The 21327-nt window shown below is 44.0% G+C and overlaps 2 protein-coding genes, 1 long non-coding RNA gene and 12 other non-coding genes across 16 annotated transcripts; 1 reads left to right on the forward strand and 14 right to left on the reverse strand.

Annotated features, from left to right (window-relative positions):
* The first annotated feature begins 998 nt into the window (after positions 1 to 998).
* LOC144983736 (uncharacterized) lies at positions 999 to 2376 on the forward strand. The gene is made up of 2 exons (XR_013647519.1): positions 999 to 1820; positions 2037 to 2376. It is a non-coding gene; the product is annotated as an uncharacterized LOC144983736 (long non-coding RNA).
* Positions 1817 to 6280, reverse strand: LOC144983735 (uncharacterized). 2 transcript variants are annotated; one of them, XM_078930939.1, is made up of 6 exons: positions 4734 to 6280; positions 4055 to 4612; positions 3720 to 3772; positions 3386 to 3639; positions 3002 to 3247; positions 1817 to 2736 (listed from the first exon to the last, which is right to left on the reverse strand). In XM_078930939.1, exons 1-6 carry the CDS (start codon positions 6262 to 6264, stop codon positions 2082 to 2084), a joined length of 3297 nt encoding a protein of 1098 aa, XP_078787065.1. In that variant the 5' UTR covers positions 6265 to 6280; the 3' UTR covers positions 1817 to 2081. The 2 variants fall into 2 exon arrangements, with proteins under 2 accessions (XP_078787065.1, XP_078787064.1); XM_078930938.1 differs by having other exon boundaries at positions 3947 to 4612.
* A 226-nt stretch (positions 6281 to 6506) lies between these two features.
* On the reverse strand, positions 6507 to 7969 carry LOC144983786 (uncharacterized). Its single transcript, XM_078931106.1, has 2 exons — positions 6998 to 7969; positions 6507 to 6905 (listed from the first exon to the last, which is right to left on the reverse strand). The coding sequence occupies exons 1-2, from the start codon at positions 7662 to 7664 to the stop codon at positions 6508 to 6510; spliced, it is 1065 nt and encodes a 354-aa protein (XP_078787232.1). The 5' UTR covers positions 7665 to 7969; the 3' UTR covers position 6507.
* A 1347-nt stretch (positions 7970 to 9316) lies between these two features.
* On the reverse strand, positions 9317 to 9405 carry trnay-gua (transfer RNA tyrosine (anticodon GUA)). Its single transcript is given in 2 exon segments — positions 9317 to 9352; positions 9369 to 9405. It is a non-coding gene; the product is annotated as a tRNA-Tyr (tRNA).
* An 895-nt stretch (positions 9406 to 10300) lies between these two features.
* Positions 10301 to 10373, reverse strand: trnam-cau (transfer RNA methionine (anticodon CAU)). The gene has a single exon. It is a non-coding gene; the product is annotated as a tRNA-Met (tRNA).
* A 459-nt stretch (positions 10374 to 10832) lies between these two features.
* trnay-gua (transfer RNA tyrosine (anticodon GUA)) lies at positions 10833 to 10921 on the reverse strand. Its single transcript is given in 2 exon segments — positions 10833 to 10868; positions 10885 to 10921. It is a non-coding gene; the product is annotated as a tRNA-Tyr (tRNA).
* An 895-nt stretch (positions 10922 to 11816) lies between these two features.
* trnam-cau (transfer RNA methionine (anticodon CAU)) lies at positions 11817 to 11889 on the reverse strand. Its single transcript has one exon. It is a non-coding gene; the product is annotated as a tRNA-Met (tRNA).
* Positions 11890 to 13332: 1443 nt separating this feature from the next.
* trnam-cau (transfer RNA methionine (anticodon CAU)) lies at positions 13333 to 13405 on the reverse strand. The gene has a single exon. It is a non-coding gene; the product is annotated as a tRNA-Met (tRNA).
* Positions 13406 to 14848: 1443 nt separating this feature from the next.
* Positions 14849 to 14921, reverse strand: trnam-cau (transfer RNA methionine (anticodon CAU)). The gene has a single exon. It is a non-coding gene; the product is annotated as a tRNA-Met (tRNA).
* A 1443-nt stretch (positions 14922 to 16364) lies between these two features.
* Positions 16365 to 16437, reverse strand: trnam-cau (transfer RNA methionine (anticodon CAU)). The gene has a single exon. It is a non-coding gene; the product is annotated as a tRNA-Met (tRNA).
* A 459-nt stretch (positions 16438 to 16896) lies between these two features.
* Positions 16897 to 16985, reverse strand: trnay-gua (transfer RNA tyrosine (anticodon GUA)). The gene is given in 2 exon segments: positions 16897 to 16932; positions 16949 to 16985. It is a non-coding gene; the product is annotated as a tRNA-Tyr (tRNA).
* An 895-nt stretch (positions 16986 to 17880) lies between these two features.
* Positions 17881 to 17953, reverse strand: trnam-cau (transfer RNA methionine (anticodon CAU)). Its single transcript has one exon. It is a non-coding gene; the product is annotated as a tRNA-Met (tRNA).
* Positions 17954 to 19396: 1443 nt separating this feature from the next.
* Positions 19397 to 19469, reverse strand: trnam-cau (transfer RNA methionine (anticodon CAU)). Its single transcript has one exon. It is a non-coding gene; the product is annotated as a tRNA-Met (tRNA).
* A 459-nt stretch (positions 19470 to 19928) lies between these two features.
* Positions 19929 to 20017, reverse strand: trnay-gua (transfer RNA tyrosine (anticodon GUA)). Its single transcript is given in 2 exon segments — positions 19929 to 19964; positions 19981 to 20017. It is a non-coding gene; the product is annotated as a tRNA-Tyr (tRNA).
* An 896-nt stretch (positions 20018 to 20913) lies between these two features.
* On the reverse strand, positions 20914 to 20986 carry trnam-cau (transfer RNA methionine (anticodon CAU)). The gene has a single exon. It is a non-coding gene; the product is annotated as a tRNA-Met (tRNA).
* Positions 20987 to 21327: the final 341 nt, after the last annotated feature.

Here is a 21327-nt window from a genome sequence, read left to right on the forward strand (position 1 = left end):
CATTGTGTGACTCACTCATACAAAGAGCGGAATGCACACTTTACTGCACAAAGAAAATAACAATGACACAATTGCCAAGTGACCTTGCATATGGGAGATTTTTCCTTTCTTGGGCACTAAGGGCACAAAAGTACAAATGGTTGAGACTTTTTTGATTACGCAGAAAAATGGCTAGCATACGTGGCTTATTTAACACAACAAAGCTTGCCATCTAAACGGTGAGAACAGATAGGCCTTTCCCCATGGGCTTGGAGTAAAGAAGCAGCAAGCTTGAAAGCAAATGATAACAAAAGCTTTGATTGAGGGGAAAGCACCGTCGTGGACATAGCCAACATTTTGCGGTTGAAAGGAACATTCTGTACAGCTATGAGCCTATGTGTTACTGGATGGCTGCTGGCAAGAGCTGTACAAAATCTGTGCCTTGTGTGAGACAGATTATAAGACTGATGCTCTGCCTACAGCGCCAATGAGGGCGTGGAAAGCAGTGAACACGCACAGACACAGTCCGTTTCCTATGAAATCGGACTTTAAACAGTTTCTTTGGGATCCTCTTTGCAAATGGTTTCAGATGCTGATTTCCAACAGAAAAGCTTCTTTTGTGGTCTGCCCGTTTGGGTTATTTACAAGGTATGATTGGTAAGACAGCAATGTCTGAAAGGACTCCATCCAGCCGGAATTGAACAAGCAACCTAAGGTGTTACTTTGGGATATTCTGACTTGACTGGTTCCATGCATCACTAAGGTTTTTTCGGGGTAATGAGAGCACATGATGACAATGTGCTGCCATTGGGGCTGGACAACATTTTGCAGTTGAGGTGAACGACAGCCATGAGCCTAGGTGTTCCTAGGTGTTGCTGGGTGACTGCTGGGTAGAGCTGTGCAAAATCAGTGCCTCGTGTGAGGGTCGAACTCACGACCTTCAGATTATGAGACTAACGCGCTGCCAACTGCGCCAAGGACTGCGCCCATCAGTCGAGGTAAAGCTTTCAAGTTTTGTAGGAACGCATGCAGAGGCCGCGGGTTCGAACCCCGCACCGGACGCGTTCGAACTGGTTTTTTTTTTGGCCTCGTGGCTTTCTTAACCTCTTCTGCCAAGTTTGCCAGGCCTCATAGCAAATGAGATTTGTTAATAATAAAGTTATAAACTATATGACATTAATAATGGAATTATAAACTATATGAAAATTAAGATTTTTTTTCACCTTTTTGTAACAGTGACTTTATTTTTTTATATTTATATTCACCCTATTTGTTGGTCATTTCATTCTGTAATTTGAAGTTAGATTCCTTTAGACTGGAGTTTGAAGAGAAAATGAATTTAAATTTCTATTTATTTGAAAACATTATAGAGATTGACAATAAAGTTTGCTTTGAATCTTGAAACAAAATGAATTGTCTAATTAATGTACTACAGCAGCATAACAATATAATTATTTGTGTAAAAACAACTACAGATGTAATGTATTGACAATCTTCTAAAATCTGACTGTTGATTTAAAAGATGAACACAAATTAAAATACTCAAGTGCTCATGTAAAAGTTCTTTAATGCAAATACCTCCGTAAATGGCATCCATATGACAGTTTTCTATCCAAAAATTCAATTATTATATTTTGATCAAATACTGAAATATTGAAATAGCAAATTTAAATGACAAATACAACTCAAAGCTTAAAAAACACAATAATTCTTACAGAAAACACCAACAAAATATTATAGAAAAAATATATAAAAGATGGTATCATCATTACAATGTTTAACTTTAGAAAAAACAAAATCTATATAGAAAAGCACAAAAATAAACCAATATAAAACAATAGGTGCTTTGGGATGTGCAAATTTTTCTGTGCAAGGACTGCTCTGTTTGTGGTGGTGCTGGTGGTGGTCCTTTTAAACAAGAACGACAACTTGAAGCTTAAAAAACACAATAACTCTTACAGAAAAAAAACCAACAAAATATTATAGAAAACATATATAAAAGATGGTGTCATCATTACAATGTTTAAAAAATTATATAAACCAGTATAAAACATTAGGTGCTTTGGATGTGCAAGTTTTTCTGTGCAAGGACTGCTTTTTGTTTAAAGTGGTGGTGCTGGTGGTGGTGGGTCATTTCCTCTCTTTTTTTTCCCATATCCACGCTTCTGTAGCTCAGCCCTCCAATTGTCAAATGACTGAGTCTCTGTTGCTTCACAAAACCAGTTCCCAAAGTACTGACGGTGGGATGGTGGCTGTCTGTTTCCACCGCATTTGCTGCACGTTATGGTTTCTGTTTTTTTTATGTATTTCCTTTTCATAATACCCATTTTTTCTGCTTCCATTTTCCTCTTTCGGTATTGTTGTGTCGTGTATGGCGTGCTGGAAAGAGGCTGAGGTGATGGCGGCACAGCAAGTATGATCGGCACGGCAGGAGGAGGAGGCAGGACAAAACTGAATGGGACATTTAAAACGGGAGGAACCAAAACCTGTGAGGTGGATCCTGATGGGATGATGAAGGGTGTAGAACTCAATTGGGGTGCTAGTGCCTGCAGCTGTGGCTTTGCCTTAAGTTTTGCCTCCCCAGCAGTGTTGGGCGGAAGCACAAAAATGTGCGGCTGAGCTGAGGTCCCCACCTGTAAAGGTGTTCCTTTCTGGAGTGGATCTGGAAGTTTTTCTGTAGCTGCCATGGAAGCAGCAGGTTGTGGGATGCCCTGGTTTAAAATTAGTTTTTCTTGTGCCCGGCACCGCCTGCTGTACCTGTAAATATGTGCAAAACGAAAAGGTTCAACAATAGAATCAAAACAGGGTAACAGCTCCAGCTGCCTTTGTGTTTATAAGATGCAAGACAAATGAAAAAGCCCCCCCTACTATTGTTTGATCCTATTTTTTGATTAAACTGTTTTGATTTTCCTCTATGCATTCTGGAGGATACAGCTTCTTATATTTTTCTGTTTGATGTTGTTGAAAATGTATTCATAAAGACTGAAAATGTCATGTATTAAAATCATTCTAATTTACTTACCATTGTGTGACTGTAGCAGCATTTACTTCTGGGAGCTGGATGGTGGTCTCACTCATAATTCTGGCATTTGAGACGACACACTCTCTAATCGTCCTGTACATTCGCACCACCATAGTGAACCGAGAAACCTTCTTCCCTTCGCATCGGACGGCGTTTGGGTACAAGGCACAGAGTCTCACAAAGATGGCCTCTGACACTCGGTTGCAGTCTGGCCACTGTGCAGGACTGTGAGCCCCGATAAAACACCTGAATGAAAAAAGAAGGGGAAAAGTAAGGACAAAAAAACAAGGATATATGATTTAAAGTGTTATTTTAAAACCAAACATTTTGTTTTGTGTCACTTCTTTTGGTGGCTCAGCTCTTGTGTGTTTTTTGTCTACTCACCTTTTTGTGCTTTCGACGCCGGGGGCTACAATTTTTTTGGTTGCTCTAAATCTACCCTGCTTCAGGTGGGCTTGGTGACGCTGGGAGTAAACCGTTTTTTGTTTGTCATAATCCCCCAATGACTGCCACAGGGAAACGATCCGGTTTGACTCCTCTGCAGTCACCACAAGGTTATTGTGCCGGAGGCCGACCAAGAAATCAGCCAGCTCCTGCACGGCCCCATAACCCTCCACGTTGTCAGGGCCGACAGAATCCTATAAAACAAGAACAACAATTAGTGAATCAAATTAAAAGAAAAAAGACATTTATGATTTTGAAAAGAACTTAGTCTTACGTCACATGAAGAGTCCAACTGTTGAGGGGTTGCTGGCAGATCTGTTTTGGAGGCTGTAAAAGAAAAAAGCAAATCCCTTAATAAACAGTAACATGATAAATCCTTATAATGAAAGCACTCCTAGACCTTTTTTCCCATTTGCAAAACAAAATACCGGTAAATAAATAAAAAACATACATACTACTTTACTTTTTCTTTTTTCAATAGAAAAGTTGAACTAAACTCACTGCTCTGTTCAGCGGGGGATAAGACACAAGGGGGAACAGAGGTGGTGGTGGCGGAAGGTGATGAAGAGGGAGATGGTGATGTAGGTCCAGGCGCTGAGTGTGTCGCACTCGTTGAAGGACCCTCAGGAGGAGGAGGAGACCAAGAGGGGCCAGGCTGAGGGTCTGGAGCTGACAGACTGCTGGTGGGTGCCAAGGATGACGTTGAAGAGACTGTGAAGGTCCTCACTGGCTCCAAAGTGGCCACAGTGAAGTCTTCAAACTCTTCGGGTTCATTGAAGCTGTCTTCAATCTCCATGTCCATTGTCTCAGACTCTTCAACAGCCTGTCTGTAATCTTGGAGAACTTTACCAGTTTGCTGGTAAAGGTACTCCACCCCTAGAAGTTCACCTGTAAAAGGCAAAGCACTCATTAGAAGAAGAAAAAAGGTTTTGAAGTTCTTTTCAAAAAAAGTGTGCATACCTGTGTATTTCCTTGGCCCAGTATAGGGAACAATTTCCTGGCCAAGGACCTCCTCAGACAAACTGTTAGCAGCATGCCGCAGGAGATGGTCGTAGGAGCATGGCTGCTGCTGCTTGTCTGATGTGGCGGCTACAGCGCGGTCTTCATTCCACCTGGCCAGCCCATCTAACAGGTAGGCCTGGAAGAAGACATCACTTGCCAGGGTGCCTGTAGTATCCATGGAAAAAACAAAACACACGTTTCCATGCATAAATACATATGGCTTTCTATATTTTTTACAATATTTTAGGATTTTTGTGTTTCAAGGAAAGATAAAAGAACAACTTACCAGGGATGAACCTATTCAGGTGAAGATGAAAAGATTCAAGGGATGTTGAACCTCTGGCACAGCGGTATGTGGGCAAACGATGTCCTCCTTTCAGGATTGTTCCCGTCCTGGTGTACAGCTGGATGCCTGGGGGGTCCTGGATGCAGGCCACATGTTTTGCCTGAGCAGCTAAAATGCCAGCCATGCGTGCAGAGTTGATCAGAGGGACCCCCAGAGTGTCGCGGCCATTGTCCCCATCAAAAGCTTGGATGAGGCTTTTGATGAGAGCCAGAGTCTCCTGAGAGCCACGTGTCGTTCTCCTGCAGTGCAGGGCTAACTCACTGCGGCTAATGGACCGCAGCACGTCAGCATCTGAGGGATTGGTGAGCCTGGCAGAAAGTTCGGAGCGCTTTGCGATCTTGAGGGCTGTCAGATCTTCCTCATCCCACATAAAGAGACAGTGGCTGAGGCGCCTCATGAAGGATGCATACAGCTGGTGTGAATCAGTGGTGCAGCCCACCGAAAACCTTCTCATGAAGTGCCATATGTCCAGGCGGATGTTAAGGTCTTTCCACTTCTGGAACATTCGCCGAAGAAGCGTGTTTCCACAGCAGTCTCTGTCGACGTAAAGCACTTCAGGGGGAGGTACCCCAGCCACTGCATATCTCCTTATTAGCCCTTCGATCATTGGCCCCAAGCCAAAACCTTCGCTAGCAGTGAGCACAGACATTATTATTTGGCCGTGCTCATTGCCAACATTTGTTGCCCAGGTCGCTGTTCCAAAACCCCTTCCAGCCAGTTTCCGAGCCACTTTCTTGGTGGAGTCCAGCTTCAAGATGCGTCCATAAGTTGATGTTACTGAGGCCTTGACCTCAGTCAGCCTCTGGAGAACATCTTGGGCGTAGACCTGCATCATCCACCTGTGCTTTGGAACAGTAGGCATTGGAGGGGGAGGTGAAAACGTGACTGGTCTTATGAGACCCTTTTCAACAGCCCCTTTGACTTGTTTACAGTCCGTCAGGTACTGGACAGTCTTCTTCAGCCACACTTCTGAATGACTCTCCTGCACCTTCTTCCTAATCTGGCTGCTGCTGTTTCCCAGACCCCTCTGGCGCATCAAAGTGACCACCCTCAGGTCACAGGCAAGCTTGGATGTGAGGATGCAGGGAAACTGCCCCCTGTGCCCCACATCCAGCTGGGAGACGATGGCATGGCTCCAGCTGATGACCTTTCTTTTGCATATTTTGCAAACTAAATATTCAGATGCCACAAAGTAAGTTATGTCCAGAGAAATAACTTGCCTGATCTTCTGATGAACACCAGATGAGGTCAGAAGCCCTTTGTGGCAATCTGAATGAGGACATGTCAGCTTGACTTGCCAGAGTTTTCGGGGCATCCAAAGGAAGAGGGGGCTGCCAAAATAGTCTTCGGGCTGAGGGACATTGGTGACGTGCAATGGGAATTGTGGAGGATACCACCACAGTCTGTCCACCCTGCTGAAGTCCAGTTCAGGATGTCCTTGCGCTGTCCATTTGAAAAGAGCTTTGGACATCCATCTCTGGTCCACCTCAGGCAGTGTATGGAGCCAGCCGGCTGGAAGACACACTCTTTGTGCTGAAAGGAAAAAGAGAAGGTAAAAAGTCTATTAATAGAATTTGTGCATGGATAAAATTTAAAATTTCAGGGGACACTTAAACCTTAAAGCTTTTTCAGTCAGAGCAAATGCAAAAGGGTTTTGTTTAAATATATAAATAAAAATGTTGGTGTCAGTGGTGTGTGTGTGTTTTTTTTTTCTTTAAATGCATGCTTGAGTAAATACATAAAAAATTCTATATAAAATGTACATACTTGCTGAGTGAGATTTATCCCATCTGAGTGCTTCTGCCAGAAGCGTGCTGTCGTCCACTTCACTCGACACGGGTAGAAATGTGGTGGGAGTTTTTGGACCTGCAGCGGTGGAGAACTCCTCACTGGCTTTAGGGCCAAAGGCTGGTGGTGTCTGTGGAGGATTGATGGAGGTTTCCACAGTTGGGTGTGGGGAAGAGGGTCCTGCTACTGGGAGGGAGGAGGAGGAGGAGGAGGGGGAGGCTTCGAGGGTGAAGGGGGATCCTACAAGCGCAGGTGAGGAAGAAAGGGATCCAGCTGGCTTGTTTAAAGTTGTGGATGTGGAATGTGGCCGTGCATGTATCAAAGCTGAAAAACAACAACAACACAGCATTAACATCCACTGCCAATAAGATTTAATGTAACTCAGGGTTTGGAAAAAAAGAGAATTGTTTTCTTACAGGGTCTGACTTTAAATGGGGACGCCAGCCTTTTTACAGCTTTCTCAATGTTTTTGTCCTTGGCCAAATTACCCACTAATAGGGAAGAGAGAGACGCGGTGGAGATGGGCTGAGGAGTTTTGGGGTGTGATGGTGAACTGGGAAGTCTTGCAGCAGAAGGATTAGACGTTGATGGAGTCTGAGAAGAAGAGGATGCCATCGATGGTCCCGGCTGGCTGGACAAACTAGGCTGTGTCTTCTCTCGTGACCACTGCTCCTCTTTCATCGCCACAGCAGTTTTGGCAGATGGAAACATTTCCATGTATTCTCTGAAACTTTCTTTGTTGCTGGCATGATCCTTGGTGTCTTTACTACCCCCTGTTGGATCTCTCTTCATAGCAGCAACAAGGTAGGCAGCATAACCTAAAGCATTTTCCAGCAGCCATTTGAATGTCTGGCCCTGGAAAATACCAAACTGGATCTCAAAGAAGCCAAGAAGATGCTTTCTGTTGGAAAGATCTCCCTGATGATCCAGCAGGTTCTTTGTTGCCTTTTCCAGTACTGCTTCCGGGGACAAGGGCTTCATCCATGGCTTTCCTTTTTTTGCCTTCTTATAGGAATAGGCTTCCGATGAGTCTGACAAATTCAGAATGCCACTAGCCAGTCTTCTGAATCTGGGTTCCATCATAAAAGCTGAATGAATCAAATGAGAAAAGCAGATTGTAAACCATAAACTGAGCTGTGCAAACACAAGATGAGAAAATAAAATGCTACAGATTGAAGGCTTTAATACAGTTTTATTTGATTGGATGGATACATGTATTATTTACTTTGATTTTTTTGTGAGTTCTTAAATACCAATTGCTTGTTTTTTGCGGAATGTTATTAATTTAAATTATTATTAATTATTATTATTATTAATTACTATTATTCAAAACATTAAACACAACAAAAGAAAATAACATATTGCAAAGCTTGAGGACAACAGTCTGACTCATTCCCGAAATAATTCATTCATAAATCTTTCTTATGTTTAATAATAAAAACAACAAAAATAACTTTGAACAAATAAAAGTATTCGTGTGCATGTGTGAAAGTACTCGCTAGTAAAACATGCGGCCGAAAGGCAAATAACAAACACAAAGAAGCAGCAATCGACACGTAAAAGGTCCGGTTATTATTCATATTTGAGCAGCTGATGCTCTGATTTTATTTTTGGCCTGACGTTTTCAATACAGTAAATGACCAACGTGAAAAACACCGCTGCTTGCTAAAAGTTCGGTTACACATTTCAGTTAGCCTCGCTTTCAGACGATTAAAAAAGATTTACTTGTTATTTTACTACACGGTCAGTGGAAAAACCCCGCTGGTTGAACAACAACAATGGAGGACACTTACTGTAAATGACCAAAGGAAAACAACCTTTCTAGCGGAGTACGACAGGTAATACCATCAGCAAAAACGTGTTATTACGATAGAACAAACATTTAAAAGTAAATTTCACAATGACAACTCCGTACTTACTGTGAAAAGTCGTGATCAACGTTGAAAACGGGATCAAATCTTGCTTCGACACTTTTAGCGATGTTCGCAAATGCAAATGAAGCGCTCTTTTTTTTTTTTTTTTTTTTTTTCCTTCAAGCGCTCTTCTCTCTTCTTGCATCTCATTGGTTAGTCCTTTGTCATCGCCCCGGACATTCATCGTGGCAACTGATTGGGTAATTCTAGGTTACTCTTGGGCGAGATGTCGTACGCTAGAGAACAGCTTATTGGAGGAGAGGTTCGAATCTTGGTTGCAAGTAAGTGATTTGATTGGATATCACAACCAAGAATGACCGAGATCGAGCTCGACTAACCAGCGGCCGGGGGCGCCAACGAGGCCATGAAAAGCAAAGTACACACAAACCATCCCCTATGACTTTCCTATGACTATCACTTTCAGCCATTTCTTTGGGATACTCTTTACAAGTTGACGCGACTGTTGATTTGCAACACCATGGCTTCTTTGGTCTGCTACACACAATGGGTGCTTTACATTTGCTTGGCTAATCTGGTTAGTGGCAAAAACCTGCTAACAGGTGAAATCCCTATGCCTGATTTGCGCTCTCTTTTCATTGCTCGGAAAGGTGTACACACACTCCATGTGTATCATCTGCGTTACCCCATAAGACCTAAAACCATATTCAAGTCAGGGACCTCTTTCACGAAGACATTTGAATAGACAGCAGGAGTGAGGTTGAAGTCAAGGACAAAGGTCACAAGAAAGCTCACTGGGAAAAGTAAGCATTCTTAGCGTAATAAGGAACGTATGAATGGTAAGATGACGGTGCCCGAAAAATGTCCTTCAAGCCGGAATTGAACCAGCGACCTAAGAATGCCTATGTTTTTTCACCTACAATCCTCCACTCTACCAACTGAGCTATCGAAGGGAGCTGCTGATGGATGCAATTGTGTGACTCACTCATACAAAGAGCGGAATGCACACTTTACTGCACAAAGAAAATAACAATGACACAATTGCCAAGTGACCTTGCATATGGGAGATTTTTCCTGTCTTGGGCACTAAGGGCACAAAAGTACAAATGGTTGAGACTTTTTTGATTACGCAGAAAAATGGCTAGCATACGTGGCTTATTTAACGCAACAAAGCTTGCCATCTAAACGGTGAGAAAAGATAGGCCTTTCCCCATGGGCTTGGAGTAAAGAAGCAGCAAGCTTGAAAGCAAATGATAACAAAAGCTTTGATTGAGAGGAAAGCACTGTCGTGGACATAGCCAACATTTTGCGGTTGAGAGGAACATTCTGTACAGCTATGAGCCTATGTGTCACTGGATGGCTGCTGGCAAGAGCTGTACAAAATCTGTGCCTTGTGTGAGACAGATTATAAGACTGATGCCCTGCCTACAGCGCCAATGAGGGCGTGCAAAGCAGTGAACACGCACAGACACAGTCCGTTTCCTATGAAATCGCACTTTAAACAGTTTCTTTGGGATCCTCTTTGCAAGTGGTTTCAGATGCTGATTTCCAACAGAAAAGCTTCTTTTGTGGTCTGCCCGTTTGGGTTATTTACAAGGTATGATTGGTAAGACAGCATTGTCTGAAAGGACTCCATCCAGCCGGAATTGAACAAGCAACCTAAGGTGTTACTTTGGGATATTCTGACTTGACTGGTTCCATGCATCGCTAAGATTTTTTCGGGTAATGAGAGCACATGATGACAATGTGCTGCCATTGGGGCTGGACAGCATTTTGCAGTTGAGGTGAACGACAGCCATGAGCCTAGGTGTTGCTGGGTGACTGCTGGGAAGAGCTGTGCAAAATCAGTGCCTCGTGTGAGGGTCGAACTCACGACCTTCAGATTATGAGACTGACGCGCTGCCAACTGCGCCAACCAGGCCATGAAAAGCAAAGTACACACAAACCATCCCCTATGACTTTCCTATGACTATCACTTTCAGCCATTTCTTTGGGATACTCTTTACAAGTTGACGCGACTGTTGATTTGCAACACTAAGGCTTCTTTGGTCTGCTACACACAATGGGTGCTTTACATTTGCTTGGCTAATCTGGTTAGTGGCAAAAACCTGCTAACAGGTGAAATCCCTATGCCTGATTTGCGCTCTCTTTTCATTGCTCGGAAAGGTGTACACACACTCCATGTGTATCATCTGCGTTACCCCATAAGACCTAAAACCATATTCAAGTCAGGGACCTCTTTCACGAAGACATTTGAATAGACAGCAGGAGTGAGGTTGAAGTCAAGGACAAAGGTCACAAGAAAGCTCACTGGGAAAAGTAAGCATTCTTAGCGTAATAAGGAACGTATGAATGGTAAGATGACGGTGCCCGAAAAATGTCCTTCAAGCCGGAATTGAACCAGCGACCTAAGAATGCCTATGTTTTTTCACCTACAATCCTCCACTCTACCAACTGAGCTATCGAAGGGAGCTGCTGATGGATGCCATTGTGTGACTCACTCATACAAAGAGCGGAATGCACACTTTACTGCACAAAGAAAATAACAATGACACAATTGCCAAGTGACCTTGCATATGGGAGATTTTTCCTTTCTTGGGCACTAAGGGCACAAAAGTACAAATGGTTGAGACTTTTTTGATTACGCAGAAAAATGGCTAGCATACGTGGCTTATTTAACACAACAAAGCTTGCCATCTAAACGGTGAGAAAAGATAGGCCTTTCCCCATGGGCTTGGAGTAAAGAAGCAGCAAGCTTGAAAGCAAATGATAACAAAAGCTTTGATTGAGGGGAAAGCACCGTCGTGGACATAGCCAACATTTTGCGGTTGAGAGGAACATTCTGTACAGCTATGAGCCTATGTGTTACTGGATGGCTGCTGGCAAGAGCTGTACAAAATCTGTGCCTTGTGTGAGACAGATTATAAGACTGATGTTCTGCCTACAGCGCCAATGAGGGCGTGCAAAGCAGTGAACACGCACAGACACAGTCCGTTTCCTATGAAATCGCACTTTAAACAGTTTCTTTGGGATCCTCTTTGCAAGTGGTTTCAGATGCTGATTTCCAACAGAAAAGCTTCTTTTGTGGTCTGCCCGTTTGGGTTATATACAAGGTATGATTGGTAAGACAGCATTGTCTGAAAGGACTCCATCCAGCCGGAATTGAACAAGCAACCTAAGGTGTTACTTTGGGATATTCTGACTTGACTGGTTCCATGCATCACTAAGGTTTTTTCGGGTAATGAGAGCTCATGATGACAATGTGCTGCCATTGGGGCTGGACAACATTTTGCAGTTGAGGTGAACGACAGCCATGAGCCTAGGTGTTGCTGGGTGACTGCTGGGAAGAGCTGTGCAAAATCAGTGTCTCGTGTGAGGGTCGAACTCACGACCTTCAGATTATGAGACTGACGCGCTGCCAACTGCGCCAACGAGGCCATGAAAAGCAAAGTACACACAAACAATCCCCTATGACTTTCCTATGACTATCACTTTCAGCCAATTCTTTGGGATACTCTTTACAAGTTGACGCGACTGTTGATTTGCAACACTAAGGCTTCTTTGGTCTGCTACACACAATGGGTGCTTTACATTTGCTTGGCTAATCTGGTTAGTGGCAAAAACCTGCTAACAGGTGAAATCCCTATGCCTGATTTGCGCTCTCTTTTCATTGCTCGGAAAGGTGTACACACACTCCATGTGTATCATCTGCGTTACCCCATAAGACCTAAAACCATATTCAAGTCAGGCACCTCTTTCACAAAGACATTTGAATAGACAGCAGGAGTGAGGTTGAAGTCAAGGACAAAGGTCACAAGAAAGCTCACTGGGAAAAGTAAGCATTCTTAGCGTAATAAGGAACGTATGAATGGTAAGATGACGGTGCCCGAAAAATGTCGTTTGAGCCGGAATTCAACCAGCGACCTAAGGATGCCTATGTTTTTTCACCTACAGTCCTCCGCTCTACCAACTGAGCTATCGACGGGAGCTGCTGATGGATGCCATTGTGTGACTCACTCATACAAAGAGCGGAATGCACACTTTACTGCACAAAGAAAATAACAATGACACAATTGCCAACTGACCTTGCATATGGGAGATTTTTCCTTTCTTGGGCACTAAGGACACAAAAGTACAAATGGTAGAGACTTTTTTGATTACGCAGAAAAATGGCTAGCATACGTGGCTTATTTAACACAACAAAGCTTGCCATCTAAACGGTGAGAAAAGATAGGCCTTTCCCCATGGGCTTGGAGTAAAGAAGCAGCAAGCTTGAAAGCAAATGATAACAAAAGCTTTGATTGAGGGGAAAGCACCGTCGTGGACATAGCCAACATTTTGCGGTTGAGAGGAACATTCTGTACAGCTATGAGCCTATGTGTTACTGGATGGCTGCTGGCAAGAGCTGTACAAAATCTGTGCCTTGTGTGAGACAGATTATAAGACTGATGCTCTGCCTACAGCGCCAATGAGGGCGTGCAAAGCAGTGAACACGCACAGACACAGTCCGTTTCCTATGAAATCGCACTTTAAACAGTTTCTTTGGGATCCTCTTTGCAAGTGGTTTCAGATGCTGATTTCCAACAGAAAAGCTTCTTTTGTGGTCTGCCCGTTTGGGTTATTTACAAGGTATGATTGGTAAGACAGCATTGTCTGAAAGGACTCCATCCAGCTGGAATTGAACAAGCAACCTAAGGTGTTACTTTGGGATATTCTGACTTGACTGGTTCCATGCATCACTAAGGTTTTTTCGGGTAATGAGAGCACATGATGACAATGTGCTGCCATTGGGGCTGGACAAAATTTTGCAGTTGAGGTGAACGACAGCCATGAGCCTAGGTGTTGCTGGGTGACTGCTGGGAAGAGCTGTGCAAAATCAGTGCCTCGTGTGAGGGTCGAACTCACGACCTTCAGATTATGAGACTGACGCGCTGCCAACTGCGCCAACGAGGCCATGAAAAGCAAAGTACACACAAACCATCCCCTATGACTTTCCTATGACTATCACTTTCAGCCATTTCTTTGGGATACTCTTTACAAGTTGACGCGACTGTTGATTTGCAACACCATGGCTTCTTTGGTCTGCTACACACAATGGGTGCTTTACATTTGCTTGGCTAATCTGGTTAGTGGCAAAAACCTGCTAACAGGTGAAATCCCTATGCCTGATTTGCGCTCTCTTTTCATTGCTCGGAAAGGTGTACACACACTCCATGTGTATCATCTGCGTTACCCCATAAGACCTAAAACCATATTCAAGTCAGGCACCTCTTTCACGAAGACATTTGAATAGACAGCAGGAGTGAGGTTGAAGTCAAGGACAAAGGTCACAAGAAAGCTCACTGGGAAAAGTAAGCATTCTTAGCGTAATAAGGAACGTATGAATGGTAAGATGACGGTGCCCGAAAAATGTCATTCGAGCCGGAATTGAACCAGCGACCTAATGATGCCTATGTTTTTTCACCTACAGTCCTCCGCTCTACCAACTGAGCTATCGAAGGGAGCTGCGGATGGATGCCATTGTGTGACTCACTCATACAAAGAGCGGAATGCACACTTTACTGCACAAAGAAAATAACAATGACACAATTGCCAAGTGACCTTGCATATGGGAGATTTTTCCTTTCTTGGGCACTAAGGGCACAAAAGTACAAATGGTTGAGACTTTTTTGATTACGCAGAAAAATGGCTAGCATACGTGGCTTATTTAACACAACAAAGCTTGCCATCTAAACGGTGAGAAAAGATAGGCCTTTCCCCATGGGCTTGGAGTAAAGAAGCAGCAAGCTTGAAAGCAAATGATAACAAAAGCTTTGATTGAGGGGAAAGCACCGTCGTGGACATAGCCAACATTTTGCGGTTGAGAGGAACATTCTGTACAGCTATGAGCCTATGTGTTACTGGATGGCTGCTGGCAAGAGCTGTACAAAATCTGTGCCTTGTGTGAGACAGATTATAAGACTGATGCTCTGCCTACAGCGCCAATGAGGGCGTGCAAAGCAGTGAACACGCACAGACACAGTCCGTTTCCTATGAAATCGCACTTTAAACAGTTTCTTTGGGATCCTCTTTGCAAGTGGTTTCAGATGCTGATTTCCAACAGAAAAGCTTCTTTTGTGGTCTGCCCGTTTGGGTTATTTACAAGGTATGATTGGTAAGACAGCATTGTCTGAAAGGACTCCATCCAGCCGGAATTGAACAAGCAACCTAAGGTGTTACTTTGGGATATTCTGACTTGACTGGTTCCATGCATCACTAAGGTTTTTTCGGGTAATGAGAGCTCATGATGACAATGTGCTGCCATTGGGGCTGGACAACATTTTGCAGTTGAGGTGAACGACAGCCATGAGCCTAGGTGTTGCTGGGTGACTGCTGGGAAGAGCTGTGCAAAATCAGTGCCTCGTGTGAGGGTCGAACTCACGACCTTCAGATTATGAGACTGACGCGCTGCCAACTGCGCCAACGAGGCCATGAAAAGCAAAGTACACACAAACCATCCCCTATGACTTTCCTATGACTATCACTTTCAGCCATTTCTTTGGGATACTCTTTACAAGTTGACGCGACTGTTGATTTGCAACACCATGGCTTCTTTGGTCTGCTACACACAATGGGTGCTTTACATTTGCTTGGCTAATCTGGTTAGTGGCAAAAACCTGCTAACAGGTGAAATCCCTATGCCTGATTTGCGCTCTCTTTTCATTGCTCGGAAAGGTGTACACACACTCCATGTGTATCATCTGCGTTACCCCATAAGACCTAAAACCATATTCAAGTCAGGCACCTCTTTCACGAAGACATTTGAATAGACAGCAGGAGTGAGGTTGAAGTCAAGGACAAAGGTCACAAGAAAGCTCACTGGGAAAAGTAAGCATTCTTAGCGTAATAAGGAACGTATGAATGGTAAGATGACGGTGCCCGAAAAATGTCCTTCGAGCCGGAATTGAACCAGTGACCTAAGAATGCCTATGTTTTTTCACCTACAATCCTCCACTCTACCAACTGAGCTATCGAAGGGAGCTGCTGATGGATGCCATTGTGTGACTCACTCATACAAAGAGCGGAATGCACACTTTACTGCACAAAGAAAATAACAATGACACAATTGCCAAGTGACCTTGCATATGGGAGATTTTTCCTTTCTTGGGCACTAAGGGCACAAAAGTACAAATGGTTGAGACTTTTTTGATTACGCAGAAAAATGGCTAGCATACGTGGGTTATTTAACACAACAAAGCTTGCCATCTAAACGGTGAGAAAAGATAGGCCTTTCCCCATGGGCTTGGAGTAAAGAAGCAGCAAGCTTGAAAGCAAATGATAACAAAAGCTTTGATTGAGGGGAAAGCACCGTCGTGGACATAGCCAACATTTTGCGGTTGAGAGGAACATTCTGTACAGCTATGAGCCTATGTGTTACTGGATGGCTGCTGGCAAGAGCTGTACAAAATCTGTGCCTTGTGTGAGACAGATTATAAGACTGATGCTCTGCCTACAGCGCCAATGAGGGCGTGCAAAGCAGTGAACACGCACAGACACAGTCCGTTTCCTATGAAATCGCACTTTAAACAGTTTCTTTGGGATCCTCTTTGCAAGTGGTTTCAGATGCTGATTTCCAACAGAAAAGCTTCTTTTGTGGTCTGCCCGTTTGGGTTATTTACAAGGTATGATTGGTAAGACAGCATTGTCTGAAAGGACTCCATCCAGCCGGAATTGAACAAGCAACCTAAGGTTTTACTTTGGGATATTCTGACTTGACTGGTTCCATGCATCACTAAGGTTTTTTCGGGTAATGAGAGCTCATGATGACAATGTGCTGCCATTGGGGCTGGACAACATTTTGCAGTTGAGGTGAACGACAGCCATGAGCCTAGGTGTTGCTGGGTGACTGCTGGGAAGAGCTGTGCAAAATCAGTGCCTCGTGTGAGGGTCGAACTCACGACCTTCAGATTATGAGACTGACGCGCTGCAAACTGCGCCAACGAGGCCATGAAAAGCAAAGTACACACAAACAATCCCCTATGACTTTCCTATGACTATCACTTTCAGCCAATTCTTTGGGATACTCTTTACAAGTTGACGCGACTGTTGATTTGCAACACTAAGGCTTCTTTGGTCTGCTACACACAATGGGTGCTTTACATTTGCTTGGCTAATCTGGTTAGTGGCAAAAACCTGCTAACAGGTGAAATCCCTATGCCTGATTTGCGCTCTCTTTTCATTGCTCGGAAAGGTGTACACACACTCCATGTGTATCATCTGCGTTACCCCATAAGACCTAAAACCATATTCAAGTCAGGCACCTCTTTCACGAAGACATTTGAATAGACAGCAGGAGTGAGGTTGAAGTCAAGGACAAAGGTCACAAGAAAGCTCACTGGGAAAAGTAAGCATTCTTAGCGTAATAAGGAACGTATGAATGGTAAGATGACGGTGCCCGAAAAATGTCCTTCGAGCCGGAATTGAACCAGCGACCTAAGAATGCCTATGTTTTTTCACCTACAATCCTCCACTCTACCAACTGAGCTATCGAAGGGAGCTGCTGATGGATGCCATTGTGTGACTCACTCATACAAAGAGCGGAATGCACACTTTACTGCACAAAGAAAATAACAATGACACAATTGCCAACTGACCTTGCATATGGGAGATTTTTCCTTTCTTGGGCACTAAGGGCACAAAAGTACAAATGGTTGAGACTTTTTTCATTACGCAGAAAAATGGCTAGCATACGTGGCTTATTTAACACAACAAAGCTTGCCATCTAAACGGTGAGAACAGATAGGCCTTTCCCCATGGGCTTGGAGTAAAGAAACAGCAAGTTTGAAAGCAAATGATAACAAAAGCTTTGATTGAGAGGAAAGCACTGTCGTGGACATAGCCAACATTTTGCGGTTGAGAGGAACATTCTGTACAGCTATGAGCCTATGTGTCACTGGATGGCTGCTGGCAAGAGCTGTACAAAATCTGTGCCTTGTGTGAGACAGATTATAAGACTGATGCTCTGCCTACAGCGCCAATGAGGGCGTGCAAAGCAGTGAACACGCACAGACACAGTCCGTTTCCTATGAAATCGCACTTTAAACAGTTTCTTTGGGATCCTCTTTGCAAGTGGTTTCAGATGCTGATTTCCAACAGAAAAGCTTCTTTTGTGGTCTGCCCGTTTGGGTTATTTACAAGGTATGATTGGTAAGACAGCATTGTCTGAAAGGACTCCATCCAGCCGGAATTGAACAAGCAACCTAAGGTGTTACTTTGGGATATTCTGACTTGACTGGTTCCATGCATCACTAAGGTTTTTTCGGGTAATGAGAGCTCATGATGACAATGTGCTGCCATTGGGGCTGGACAACATTTTGCAGTTGAGGTGAACGACAGCCATGAGCCTAGGTGTTGCTGGGTGACTGCTGGGAAGAGCTGTGCAAAATCAGTGCCTCGTGTGAGGGTCGAACTCACGACCTTCAGATTATGAGACTGACGCGCTGCCAACTGCGCCAACGAGGCCATGAAAAGCAAAGTACACACAAACCATCCCCTATGACTTTCCTATGACTATCACTTTCAGCCATTTCTTTGGGATACTCTTTACAAGTTGACGCGACTGTTGATTTGCAACACTAAGGCTTCTTTGGTCTGCTACACACAATGGGTGCTTTACATTTGCTTGGCTAATCTGGTTAGTGGCAAAAACCTGCTAACAGGTGAAATCCCTATGCCTGATTTGCGCTCTCTTTTCATTGCTCGGAAAGGTGTACACACACTCCATGTGTATCATCCGCGTTACCCCATAAGACCTAAAACCATATTCAAGTCAGGCACCTCTTTCACGAAGACATTTGAATAGACAGCAGGAGCGAGGTTGAAGTCAAGGACAAAGGTCACAAGAAAGCTCACTGGGAAAAGTAAGCATTCTTAGCGTAATAAGGAACGTATGAATGGTAAGATGACGGTGCCCGAAAAATGTCCTTCCAGCCGGAATTGAACCAGCGACCTAAGAATGCCTATGTTTTTTCACCTACAATCCTCCACTCTACCAACTGAGCTATCGAAGGGAGCTGCTGATGGATGCCATTGTGTGACTCACTCATACAAAGAGCGGAATGCACACTTTACTGCACAAAGAAAATAACAATAACACAATTGCCAACTGACCTTGCATATGGGAGATTTTTCCTTTCTTGGGCACTAAAGGCACAAAAGTACAAATGGTTGAGACTTTTTTGATTACGCAGAAAAATGGCTAGCATACGTGGCTTATTTAACACAACAAAGCTTGCCATCTAAACGGTGAGAAAAGATAGGCCTTTCCCCATGGGCTCGGAGTAAAGAAGCAGCAAGCTTGAAAGCAAATGATAACAAAAGCTTTGATTGAGGGGAAAGCACCGTCGTGGACATAGCCAACATTTTGCGGTTGAGAGGAACATTCTGTACAGCTATGAGCCTATGTGTTACTGGATGGCTGCTGGCAAGAGCTGTACAAAATCTGTGCCTTGTGTGAGACAGATTATAAGACTGATGCTCTGCCTACAGCGCCAATGAGGGCGTGCAAAGCAGTGAACACGCACAGACACAGTCCGTTTCCTATGAAATCGCACTTTAAACAGTTTCTTTGGGATCCTCTTTGCAAGTGGTTTCAGATGCTGATTTCCAACAGAAAAGCTTCTTTTGTGGTCTGCCCGTTTGGGTTATTTACAAGGTATGATTGGTAAGACAGCATTGTCTGAAAGGACTCCATCCAGCCGGAATTGAACAAGCAACCTAAGGTGTTACTTTGGGATATTCTGACTTGACTGGTTCCATGCATCACTAAGGTTTTTTCGGGTAATGAGAGCTCATGATGACAATGTGCTGCCATTGGGGCTGGACAACATTTTGCAGTTGAGGTGAACGACAGCCATGAGCCTAGGTGTTGCTGGGTGACTGCTGGGAAGAGCTGTGCAAAATCAGTGCCTCGTGTGAGGCTCGAACTCACGACCTTCAGATTATGAGACTGACGCGCTGCCAACTGCGCCAACGAGGCCATGAAGAGCAAAGTACACACAAACCATCCCCTATGACTTTCCTACGACTATCACTTTCAGCCATTTCTTTGGGATACTCTTTACAAGTTGACGCGACTGTTGATTTGCAACACCATGGCTTCTTTGGTCTGCTACACACAATGGGTGCTTTACATTTGCTTGGCTAATCTGGTTAGTGGCAAAAACCTGCTAACAGGTGAAATCCCTATGCCTGATTTGCACTCTCTTTTCATTGCTCGGAAAGGTGTACACACACTCCATGTGTATCATCTGCGTTACCCCATAAGACCTAAAACCATATTCAAGTCAGGCACCTCTTTCACAAAGACATTTGAATAGACAGCAGGAGTGAGGTTGAAGTCAAGGACAAAGGTCACAAGAAAGCTCACTGGGAAAAGTAAGCATTCTTAGCGTAATAAGGAACGTATGAATGGTAAGATGACGGTGCCCGAAAAATGTCCTTCCAGCCGGAATTGAACCAGCGACCTAAGGATGCCTATGTTTTTTCACCTACAGTCCTCCGCTCTACCAACTGAGCTATCGAAGGGAGCTGCAGATGGATGCAATTGTGTGACTCACACATACAAAGAGCGGAATGCACACTTTACTGCACAAAGAAAATAACAATGACACAATTGCCAAGTGACCTTGCATATGGGAGATTTTTCCTTTCTTGGGCACTAAGGGCACAAAAGTACAAATGGTTGAGACTTTTTTGATTACGCAGAAAAATGGCTAGCATACGTGGCTTATTTAACACAACAAAGCTTGCCATCTAAACGGTGAGAACAGATAGGCCTTTCCCCATGGGCTTGGAGTAAAGAAGCAGTAAGCTTGAAAGCAAATGATAACAAAAGCTTTGATTGAGGGGAAAGCACCGTCGTGGACATAGCCAACATTTTGCGGTTGAGAGGAACATTCTGTACAGCTATGAGCCTATGTGTTACTGGATGGCTGCTGGCAAGAGCTGTACAAAATCTGTGCCTTGTGTGAGACAGATTATAAGACTGATGCTCTGCCTACAGCGCCAATGAGGGCGTGCAAAGCAGTGAACACGCACAGACACAGTCCGTTTCCTATGAAATCGCACTTTAAACAGTTTCTTTGGGATCCTCTTTGCAAGTGGTTTCAGATGCTGATTTCCAACAGAAAAGCTTCTTTTGTGGTCTGCCCGTTTGGGTTATTTACAAGGTATGATTGGTAAGACAGCATTGTCTGAAAGGACTCCATCCAGCCGGAATTGAACAAGCAACCTAAGGTGTTACTTTGGGATATTCTGACTTGACTGGTTCCATGCATCGCTAAGGTTTTTTCAGGGTAATGAGAGCACATGATGACAATGTGCTGCCATTGGGGCTGGACAACATTTTGCAGTTGAGGTGAACGACAGCCATGAGCCTAGGTGTTGCTGGGTGACTGCTGGGAAGAGCTGTGCAAAATCAGTGTCTCGTGTGAGGCTCGAACTCACGACCTTCAGATTATGAGACTGACGCGCTGCCAACTGCGCCAACGAGGCCATGAAAAGCAAAGTACACACAAACCATCCCCTATGACTTTCCTATGACTATCACTTTCAGCCATTTCTTTGGGATACTCTTTACAAGTTGACGCGACTGTTGATTTGCAACACTAAGGCTTCTTTGGTCTGCTACACACAATGGGTGCTTTACATTTGCTTGGCTAATCTGGTTAGTGGCAAAAACCTGCTAACAGGTGAAATCCCTATGCCTGATTTGCGCTCTCTTTTCATTGCTCGGAAAGGTGTACACACACTCCATGTGTATCATCTGCGTTACCCCATAAGACCTAAAACCATATTCAAGTCAGGCACCTCTTTCACGAAGACATTTGAATAGA

Source organism: Oryzias latipes, chromosome 14, assembly GCF_053564925.1.
Source record: "Oryzias latipes strain Hd-rR chromosome 14, Olatipes_Hd-rR_3.1".
In the NCBI taxonomy this organism is placed as follows: Eukaryota; Metazoa; Chordata; class Actinopteri; order Beloniformes; family Adrianichthyidae; genus Oryzias; species Oryzias latipes.

Bases quoted from the DNA above. Each gene is read 5' to 3' on its own strand.
- LOC144983786 (XM_078931106.1), bottom strand. From the start codon at position 7,664: ATGATGGAACCCAGATTCAGAAGACTGGCTAGTGGCATTCTGAATTTG. The intron at 6,906-6,997 runs GTAAGAAAACAA...GTTGTTTTTCAG, and splicing joins CCCATTTAAAGTCAGACCCT to CTTTGATACATGCACGGCCA.
- LOC144983735 (XM_078930938.1), bottom strand. From the start codon at position 6,264: ATGTCCAAAGCTCTTTTCAAATGGACAGCGCAAGGACATCCTGAACTG. The intron at 3,640-3,719 runs GTAAGACTAAGT...CTTGTTTTATAG, and splicing joins AGTTGGACTCTTCATGTGAC to GATTCTGTCGGCCCTGACAA. The intron at 3,248-3,385 runs GTGAGTAGACAA...TTTTTCATTCAG, and splicing joins GGCGTCGAAAGCACAAAAAG to GTGTTTTATCGGGGCTCACA.